The sequence below is a fragment of the Marmota marmota genome, unplaced genomic scaffold (genome assembly GCF_001458135.2).
Source record: "Marmota marmota marmota unplaced genomic scaffold, marMar, whole genome shotgun sequence".
In the NCBI taxonomy this organism is placed as follows: Eukaryota; Metazoa; Chordata; class Mammalia; order Rodentia; family Sciuridae; genus Marmota; species Marmota marmota.
In genome coordinates, this window is record NW_025999949.1 from 9,234,057 (window position 1) to 9,245,115 (window position 11,059).

General features: G+C 40.1%; 1 protein-coding gene across 1 annotated transcript; it reads right to left on the reverse strand.

Annotated features, from left to right (window-relative positions):
- Positions 1 to 2,631: 2,631 nt before the first annotated feature.
- Tmem74 (transmembrane protein 74) lies at positions 2,632 to 8,233 on the reverse strand. Its single transcript, XM_048802020.1, has 2 exons — positions 8,112 to 8,233; positions 2,632 to 6,159 (listed from the first exon to the last, which is right to left on the reverse strand). Exon 2 carries the CDS (start codon positions 5,760 to 5,762, stop codon positions 4,845 to 4,847), a length of 918 nt encoding a protein of 305 aa, XP_048657977.1. The 5' UTR covers positions 5,763 to 6,159; positions 8,112 to 8,233; the 3' UTR covers positions 2,632 to 4,844.
- Between the last annotated feature and the right edge of the window lie 2,826 nt (positions 8,234 to 11,059).

Genomic DNA, 11,059 nt, shown 5'->3' on the forward strand with positions numbered 1-11,059 from the left:
CTTTGTTTGTATGTGGTGCTGAGGATAGAAACCAGGCCACACGCATGCCAGGCGAGCGCATTACCGCTTGAGCCACATCCCCAGCCCAGGACTTTTGTTCTTATAGTTAACATTAAGGCATATCCAATTCCTATAAGAAAATTACTCTAACAATTGCTTTGGGATATTAAAGTTCCATGACTATAAAATATATCCTACATACATAGACATGTGCACACAAACTTGCACACTAGCAAACATAAACCACAAGTATACTCTTACATGTAAGCCACAGATTTTTTTAAAATCAGTTTTACATGTTTCAAATAACATCTTTTTACTGTGTCGATGCCATAGTCAGACAAATGACTTCCCAAGATATATGTTCATTTTCATGCGTTAGAAGAGAACATTATAGAATATTATGTGGACCGTAAAATGATACAGCTAAAAATCAGTTGAATGACGATGTGTTAATTCTCTGTCTTATGAACCTTTATACACTGGGAAAAGCCAGTGAGATTTCATTTAATTCTTCTCATCATAGTCATTCTTTATGTCCAATTCCAGGAAAGGTTAAACCTATTACAGAGAACTGTAAGAATCTGTCTTATCCCTTTGCTGCTGTGGAATCTAGTTAATGTATTAAATCTTGCTGTAGCAGGTAAACCATTGGCTAAGATTGTTAATCTCTTGTCAGACCATATTTTCTGGTGGCAGCATTAATTACTACAATGGAATCTGACCTTCAGGCTGAGAAATCTTCTCCTAACAGATAAATAGAATGCTTTTTTAAAAAATGTTAGATGATGAATCCAGGTTTTTGTATTACTTACCATTGATCACGTGAAAGATGAAGCCCAAAATGTTCAAATGTAACTGCTTAGAATTTCTGCCTGTAACAAAGTAAAACAAAACAAACAAAAAAATAGAGCCACTTGGGCTTTTCTTCTATAGACCTTGATTCTTTTTATTTTTTGTACCAGAGGAACCCAGGAGTGCTTAACCACTAAACCACATCCCCAGCCTTATTTTTTTTAATGTTTTAAATTTTGAGAAAGGGTTTCACTAAATTGCTTAGGGCCTTGCTAAGTTGCTCAGACTGGTTTCAAATTTGCGATCCTCCTTCCTCAGCCTTCCACATCATTGGGATTACAGGCATGCACCACCAAGCCCAGTTAGACTCTTACTTTTCGATTTTCAATAGTTATGGGGCTCACTCATTTGATATCACCCTATGGTGCAAAGAGAAGGCTCAAATAATCTGGGTGGGAGAGTCTCTCTGTCTATAGTTATGCCTTGAAAGATATGAGTTGAGTTCCAATTGAGTTCCTAAAACAGATAAGTATAAGTAGGGTGGACTCATATTTTAATCTGACAGAAAAGCTTATGATGAAAAGGCCAAGTATACCTAAGTAGCATAGAATTAGGGGACACAGCAGACATGTGAGTAAAAGTACCTCTGGCCACCAAAAACTTTATGGTTCACAGCCATTCTGCAAACCTCTAAACCACAAATCAATTATGCAGTAAGGAACCTGGAAAGAAGACATTCTTTTTTTTAAAATATTTTTCAGTTGTTAATGGACCTTTATTTTATTTATTTGTATGTGGTGCTGAGAATTGAACCCAGTGCCTCACACATGCTAGGCAAGCGCGTTACCACTGAGCCACAACCCCAGTCCCGTGGAAAGATGACATTCTTCATACAGAAGACCAGTATACAGTTTGCTTTAGGAGCTCCCAATGGCTGACTCCCAGTTGCAAAGAAAACTCTTTGTAAACTCTACCACAAACAGCTTAAGGTGTCCTATTTTAATGGTTTATTAAAAATATCATGAAGCTTAAACTGTCCATAAGCAGCATACAGATTCCAGTAGTAAAGAGAAAGGCAGCTTTCTTTCTGGTCCTCACACTGTTGGAACATACTGCTAAAGGAGAAACTGTCATATTAAGATAAGGACGATGACTGAGTTAAGACTTCTAAACCCAGGTAAATAAATTCAAGGCCTAGGACCTATGAAAGTTTTGTTTTTTCAGGTCTAGCAATAAAAACTTTCATCGATAACAACCAGCACCATGTTGAAGAGATAGATATAAGGTCATAAATCTTCATGAAGAATCTGAGACTAATACTATAACTCTTGTCAGTTCAATGTCTGCAACATTTCTCACCTAGTCTAGCTTAAGTACTTCTAGCACCAAAAACACTCTGTCAGGTTGGAACCAACTGTCTATTTAGTTACGGGCTTTTCTTTGCTTGTGTGACCTTCATTTTAAATTCAAGTAATCTTCTTCTGGAATGTAAGCACTGACAAGATGGAAGAGGGCAACACAAAGAGAATACCTGGGGAAAGCTGAGGAGGCAATTATCTGAATTATGTCCACACAGTCTAAAGGAGTCATCCAGATGATTTTCTGTATTGGTCCATTTTGATGAAAAAGTCTGCCTTCATAAAAGTAGAATCTTAAAAGTGATGTGTTCTCAATACATGAGCAGATATAAATAATGTTGAAATAAGCATTTACTTACTAATTTCCAATTTTAAGTTTGAAGGAAAATTAAACTTCTCAGAAACAAAGAAATATAACTGGTTAGTCTTTTTACCTCTTCCCCTTGAGTATATTCTTTTCCCAAATAGCCTTTTTTAAAAAACAAAAAATTGCCTTTAGACCACATTTATATAATTTAGTAGCATGGCAAGATTCATTAAATAGTTCCAAGTCAGCTTTCACTTTTTTTCCTTTATCATCGATTTTATAGAATTGAAAAGACTTCTTCACACTTGATTCTCAAACTCATCCTCCATCAAAAACTGAAAACTGGGCCACAAATTAATTCAGTTTAATTTACCATTTGTCAAATTAATCCTCTCACCAACAAATAAAAACAAAACTCAGTTGATCTCACTTAGCTTCTATGAATAAACAAGGAGATTTTAAAAGGTATTTTAAGTGCTTTCTTAAACACTGCTCAGACCAACTCACGCATCCAAGCAGATTATTCCCTTCTTGCCTAAACATCATTGAAAATGGCTCAAGTGGGCTAGAACAGGACAATTTATAAAACTCCAGAATGTAAAATTGATACAGCTGGTAAGGTGACCTCAACACAAACCATGACAGGAAAACAAAAAATTTTCTCAAAGAGCACAAAGAACCAATAATTTTCACCCAATTCTTTTACCTACCTGTTTTCTCTATCCTCTTTTCCCATTTCACCTTAACCCTTTATAATACACAATGTACTTCACTCATCAATCTGACATCAACAAGAGCTCTTCCACATAAACATCCTGACTCTCACACTTTGCCCCTGAAGTTATCTGTGTCTTACAGTCTTCAACAACACAAATTTCAGGTGTTAAAATTAGCTGGACTTCAGAAGCTAACAAGAAATCACTTCCTCATTCCCTCAGTCCTGTATTCTCACAGGCATTCCCAGCTCCAGTCCTCTTTAAGATGACTCCAATGATCCTCCTAACACTCAAATAAAAATTACAACTTCTACAGCAAGAGGAGGGGAACACTCAAGGAACAATCATGCAATGCAAGATATACCTGAGGCTGCACACTCCATCACCTTCCTGAACAACTGCCATACAGAGGCAGAGTGTCAATGTGGAGACTGGGTGTGTGTTTTGCAAAGTTGTAGCCACACTGTCCATCATGCCTCTCACAGACCAGGTACCTTGCATTTTGAGACCCCCAGCACAATTACTGGGGGCCTCAAATATAACGTGCTCAGAATGATGGCTAGACCTTTGCTAGGAGACAAATTCTGGTGATGAGAATAATTTCCATTGAATGGGTGTTTTGTTCATTCTCTTTCCATTGAGATTTTTTTGGCTGTGGGTTTAATGACTCCTGAGGTGATGATGACTTGTTCTAAGTCATACAGCCTGCCAGGCACAGTACCCAAGGATCCAGCTGGAATTGTACTGGAAGTTTGCTCCAGATAACAACAGTGTATCACCTGGGAGCATGTCAGAGCCAATGGTGACCCAGACCTGTCTAGAAGTTAGGTGTCTGGAGATACATTTAAAAAGTTTCATGTTCTGCCTCTCTAGTGTGAGAACATGCAAAGACTTCAAAAGCACAGGTATTAGGATGATGGCAACACTAGAAACAGAAAATAAAATTTATAATAACTAATTTTATTTCAAGGAAAATGGCATGTGACACTGGTGAATATCTGGCATTAACTCTGTGGTTTAACTTCCCCTTAGTCTTATGATGATTTATATAGTTTTTATTAGAAAGTTTATCCCAATGATGTATGTAGTTGCCATTTCTGAATACAGGAATAATTTTAAATTTGACATTTTTATATTTTTTTAAAATAACCAACATCCTCAAGCTTAATGATATTCACATCCCCAAATCTGTATTTTTACTGTCTAGACAAATTACAGTAAGAAAACTTCAGCAAGAAAATAAGCACCTTTGAGAATTAAATGTTAGCCTTCTTATGTGATTAGTGCTTATTTTTCACAAAATCAGTTGCCAACTGATCCCATGATATGAGGGACCTCCTAGTACCCAAAGAATAATATCCCATATTTGTGTAAAAGAAATCATTTGTATATTGGGTCATTAGAAGCATTTTGCTATAGAAGTTCATAGCCATTAAAGATTAGTTTACAGCTCTCAGAAAGATAGGTGTAGCTGGTTGTGATTTCTTAAGCAATTTACATGGTTTTTCTTCTAAATGGAAGCAATGCAAAACACTCACTGACTATTGGTTTGAGAAATAAACTTTTCTGGCTGGCAAATAAATTGCACTGTTAATTTTGAGGAGGAAAAAAAACACCTTTTTTTCTTATAAAATGCCAAGGCAATCTCCAAGAAATTCATAATCACAATTAACTCTGCACAGTGAGAGCATCTTCTTCTACCAAGGACAGCTCCAGGGTGTTTTCATTAGTGCTGGTTTTCATCCTGAAGTTGAAAGAACCATAGAGTTTTGCAGATTCTTTGGAAGATGCAAATCTGTTTTGACGATAGAGCTCCCCCTTCCACATAGACATCATTAACAAACAAGACAGAACAACCCCCCCAAGTGTGAGGAGGCAGAGCCCAGCAATCACACAGCGGTCCAGATGAGCCCCCAGCCTTGCACTCTCCTTCTCTAGACGTTCCATCTCCCTGGCTGCCACGCTGTTGGGATCCACTGTCACCTCTCGTGGGACAATGTAAGAAATGATCACCAGCAAAATGCCAGTGACCAAGAACAAGATGGCGCTGATGAAACCATAGTCAATTGATTTCCCTGAAGATGTGACTTCTGAACTGGTGTCATCTTCATCTTCGGAGATCAAGGATATGGCAGCCTCATGAGACCATTCACTTGGATTTCCCCAGCCAAGGTCTTCAGGATGATTACTGCCTTTTGCTGAAGGGGACCTCCGGTTCCGCTGCTCCAAGTTGACATTCTCATCCACATAAGTAAAAGATGTTTCTAATTCTTGGCTGCAGCAGTTGCAGACTTTCCGTTCTGCTGTTATTTGGTTGTTCCCTGAGTCAAGGGGTCCTGGTGGGAAGAAGTTTGGCTGAATAACACTGTCTTGCAGACAGGAGGAAGGGGATGCTGGAGAAGGGCTATGTCTAGACCCTTCCATCCCAGATAATCTTGGTGTAGACGTACAGTGTTTTTGACAGCAAAGAGCAGCCCTGATGGCTGCTACATCTATAGGGTCACCAGGAAGCCCTCCTGAACTATGGTCCATGGCATCGCACAGGTCTGCCTGGCTGCTCTTCTTAGAAAGGTAATGGAGCTCCATGGGAGCTAGTTAAATCCCCCAGCAGCTACTAGAAATTCTGCCAACAGCAACAAATTTAGGTAAGAACCCAAAAGGAATTAAGATCGTACTGCCAGGAGTGCTGCTTCTAAAGTCCCCATTTTCTTTGCAGCCCTGGCTGTCAGCACCTCAGCCCCAGTTCCTCCTAAAAGGGGCAAAAGAAGGGAAAGAGAGTCGCAAGTAGCAGAGAAGTATGAAAAGGGCAAATCTTCTCACTTGCTACAGGGGTTAACACTGAGAAACTTAGGTCAGGGTAGAAAAGGAGCACTGAGGAAGTGGCAGTGTCTCTGGAAAAAGCATACTGCTGTCACCAAGCCAAATTTATCCAAGGACTCACACATTCCTGTGACAGGATCCCTCAAATGAGGAGTCAGGTTTCCTGCAGAAAGACACAAATGAGAAAGACAGGGGCCCTTTTTAAGAGCTGCTGAATTTCTGGAGGACTTGGGGAAGCACAGATTTATTAACAATTCAATTAGATTGCATGTTTACACTCTAGTTCAGAACACATTCTGGTATCTGGTACAGATTAGCTTTAAGAATATATATTCCTATCTGTTGGGTTCCATTGTAGAAGGGGCTCAGCATGTTTGACTCAGTTAACTCTGAAGTGGGTGAAAAGACTGGCTTACTTTGCCACCTCTTCCAACCTTACACTTCATATATCCAATAAGCAAGTCACACGGCCCCAGGCCCTATATTTATAAGATCACATGGTGCTTGTTCATGTACTTCCACTCTGCCCCATCCCCTTGCGGGTAATATGTGCTGGTCCCCAAAGTGTGTAGATCACACACTGCACTGTGATCCTTGCAAAAAATGCCATGAGCTAGCCCACTCCTACACACACACACACACACACACACACACACAGCCTGCATGTCTGCTCTTCCTAGATACTGCCCCTCAGTGGGAGAATTTCTTCTCCCTCCCCTACAATTTGCTAACAGACAAGCACAAGAAACTGATCAACCAGAAATTTTTACAAACCCAATCTAGAAGTAAAATAAATGACAAATGGTAAACCCACAAAGTTCTGTCCGGCAAATAGGTGAGAAGCTATTTCCAAGAGTATCTGGAAGTTTACATCCATGACATTCCCTCACCTCTGCTGCAGCATAGAACCTCTGAGGGACAGAACTTTGGATTGGGCAGAAAGCCACCTGTCCATCTTTCTCTTGTCTCTATCACCTTTCTGATACATAATAATTCACTTTTCACAATCACTAAATACAGGAGTTTTAACCAAGGGCTCCTTTTATTTTGATTCTAAACCCTGGGTGCTAACTGATTTTAACTAGAAGGCTAAGACTTATTATTCTTCAAAATCCACAGCCCCAACAGTTCTTAAGAGGCTCAGACACTGGGCACCTAAGGTCAACCTGGCAACTTAAGGTATAAGCACACAGTTCCTAATACCCATTAGAGATTTGTTTTTGTTTTCAAACAAAAACGTGTCTCCTATTAGAGTTTCTCTGCACCTAAAACAAAAACAAAAAAACCACTAAGTGCAAGGAAACCACAAGTGAACCAAAGCTTTCCTCTACTGAAAGATCCCTCAATGAGGAAAGTGCTGGTAAAAGCTTTCATCAATTACTGAAAATGAGGACTCATCTTGCAGATCCCTCAGGCATTAGGCACTCTGATTAACCTTTGGCACAATTAACTAATCACATTATACTACTTTGGATAAAATCGCCAGGGTTCCTTATAGGACTTCCAATATGTAACAAAGAGGGAGAGGAATATCCACTCTTGCCTCTATGCCTCTTAAAAGGGGGACTCTGTTGGTTCTATGAGAGATACACTAGCTGTACTTCGATTTCCTTGAAACCCGGAATCCGGGGCTTCCATTCTCTGGGGAGAATGGATAATCCCAGGGGGCCAGCAAAAGGTCTTTTCTTCTGTCCTCTCCTTTTTTCTCTGGTATGTTTTAAAACACAGATAAGAAGACTGCACCTTAAAGCGAGGGGACAGCACTTTCCCTCATCTCTTTGCCGTCAATTAAAGGCATAAAATTTGCTTAGAGACTGACTGGGGTGAGGCTGTTCTGGGGGAAACGACCTCGGGATGCGTCCTGAGCGCTCTGTGCGGGAAGAAACAGCCGCAAGCAGCAGAGTACCCCGCCGGCGCCGCGGGATCAATCAATCCATTCCGGGTGAAGTCTGCGCCCACCTAAGGCACCCTGAGTCGGGCTGCGTCCCCCTAGGTCCGGAAGGGGAAGCAGGAACCTAGTGCTGGGAGTGGGGACACGCGCCCCTGCTCCACTATGCTGCCGGCTCTCTCCTTCATGCCCGGCGCCTTCTCCCCATCCCGCTCTCCGCCACTCACCTTCCGCCTTGGCCACCCGGTGCGGCTCCAGCACCGCGCGCACGCCGGTGCACGACTCTAGGAGAAAGTCCCCCACTCCCCAGCCGCGGCACTTGTAGCCTCTGCGCGCCGCTCGGCTCCGAGCCGGGTGGGGCGGGGCGGGGCGGGGCGGGGCGCTCCCTCTTGCTGAGCATCCTGGGAGTTGTAGTTCGGAGGCGGCCCCTGCATGCCTCCGGTCTCCGTTTCTCTTCCACCGCCTCTGTTTTGCCTCTTCCTGAAGACTAACCAGTTGCTCTCTGCCTCTATACTCCTGCCTGGCACTCCAAAAGAAGTGCTGGCTTTTAAGCTAAGAATGGGCTCTTCCAGCCTCAAGGATTGTGAGGATGGCATAGGAGGAAAGAAGTCTATGTTTAGTTCCAACTGTGTGCCAAGTAATTTGCTTATTTTGTCTTATTTAATGGTCAGAACAAATCTTTGAAATTGATTTTTATTAATCCTCATTTTGCAGATGAGGAAGCAGGCTCTGAGAGATGCAGTGCGTCATACGAGGTTACAAAGACAATAAATAGTAGCTTCTAAAATAGCATCCAGGAGTGCGGTTCCAAAGTCATAACCTTTCTCAAAAAATCAAGAGAAATGTGACTATCGAGGGTACAGGATTGTCTTGTTCATCAGTTTATTACCTCTGCTTAGTGCAGTATCTGGTATCTGTTGAATTTGTGGATAATAATGACTCAAAACCACAATTAGCATAGTTTTCATTATTGCCAGGCTTTCTTCTGTGTACTCATAACTCATTTAATGCTCACAATTAATTTTTAAGGTACTGTAAAAATTAAGAAGAGAAAACTGAGTTAAAAAAAAGTAATTTGTCCAGGTCACGCAACTGCTATTCTGCAGACTCTAAACCCAAACAGACTCTAAGTATTTATGTTATATTGAAAAAATAGAAGAAAGACCAGAAGGCAAGAGTAGGGGTAAGGAGTAAGGGAAAACTGTAGGTGGAAGCCTCTGAGCTGTGGTTCCTAGGCTAGGGAAAGGCAGTTTCTTTGAATTATAACTCTTTCACCCAGAGTGGAGTGCAGCAGCCAAAACTAAAGACCCAGGACATTTGTAGTTTGAGAGTCCTCTCCAATTTTTTTGGCATCTCTTTTGGGGTGATTCCAGGGTCATTTATTGTTTCCAGTTAAGGGGAGCACAGATGGATTACATTACTGAAGACATTTTGTTGTTTGTGAATAGCCATGGCTGCTTGCTTTCAAGAGATAGACTAGATTCCGGAAATGACAAGTTTTGTTCCTTTGCCTTTATGCTGGATAGAAGTCACAGTCTCATGACTCCAAGGACTTTATAATCCAACACTTTAAAAGTCTTTTTTTTCCCCATGATTCTCTTTTTAGTCAGTTATGCTTGTTTGTTCATGACATGTGTATTATGGTTTCTTTTGCTTGGTACACTGTTCTTCAGTGAGAATATCTTTTTTTCTGGTTCTCTATTCCATTTCCCCTTCAATGACTACCTTGTAGAGACTCATTTACAGGGGTACATTCTATTCTTAGTACTACGAATTCAAAAAGGACATAAAGACACTGTAGGACATCCAGAAGAGTGCAACTAAGATGCTGAAAAAACTTGAATTTATGTTGTACAAAGATATGCTGGAGGAACTTGAAGTATATATCCAAAAGAGGAGACTTAGAGAAAACAAAAACTAGTTTCATATAACTTAAAGTTAACAAAATATAAAAGGAGTTTTACATTGCGATTTAAAAAGCAAAAGCAAACCCAATAATATTAATGTTATTTATTACTACTATTATGTTATCATCTTGGATTCTTAACATTATCTTTGTAAAGAAGACAATATAATTGTATTCATTTTACAATATAGAAATTGAGCTGTCAGAGACAAGATTCCAAGTTGGATCTGCCTGGTTCCAGAACCTGGGTTTCTTTGCTTCTTTGCCACCACACTGTACTGAGCAGTGCTCCAAAATCTTTCACAGCAGAGCACATGTAAGAGGCAATAGGTTTATAGCACTGGGAAAAGCATAAAAGGTTTCTCCTATCCATTGTGCCAGAGCTGTGGCTTCCTCAGTCCCTACAGGACAGATTGGAAGCTGAGAAGGTATTTAAGGCAGAATATCTACAATACACTGGAGCACCTGAGGATGTTGGGACACAGGGTCTGAGAAGCTCTGGATAGCACCATCTGTTTAATATGGAGGGTGATTTGGAACTTATTATAAGGAATTACATTATTTCTGATAATTTAACATGGAATACCTCATAAAAGTGAATTCTCTATCACTGGAGAGAATTGAAAACAAAAACAAAAAAAGAGGCATTTATTAGGAGATTGTAGAAGGAACTCATTTTGTTTAGTTAGAGGACCTCTCTGCTGCACTAATTTTAATTTACATCTCTTTTTTCTTTTAAGTCAACTTCAATGATTCTACCTCCTATGATTTTTACTAGGACTTGTCAGCACTGAATTTTTTTTATGTTTATAACCAGTGTCTTGAGACATTTCTTAAATAGCTAGGTAACTATTAAGTGTTGTTTAACTTCTCACTTAAGTAGTTAAACATCTAATGTAATTGTAAACTCTTTAAGGTCAACATATACTTGTTAAACATCTTATTACCTCCAGCAGAAAGTCCAATATTTACACTGAATACAGTAAGGGAAAATGTCTAGACTGAATGAGGCTTTAGATGATCTATCATTCTGTTTCACTTCCTGCTTCTGTATATAGTGCACTTGCTTCTACATATTCTTTAGCATTAAAAAAATCAACATTATGCCAATGTACTAAAGAATTTTCTTCAAAATTTTGCAGAAGAAATAAATAAAGGTTGACTGGCTGAGGTCATGGAAAGAAAAGCTCTGCAGAAAATACCACTCGCTGGAAAAATCTCTCTCTCTCTCTCTCTCTCTCTCTCTCTCTCTCTCTCTCTCTCTCTCTC

What these genes read in the sequence shown, in the direction of transcription:
- Tmem74 (XM_048802020.1), bottom strand. Translation starts at nt 5,762, where the DNA reads ATGGAGCTCCATTACCTTTCTAAGAAGAGCAGCCAGGCAGACCTGTGC.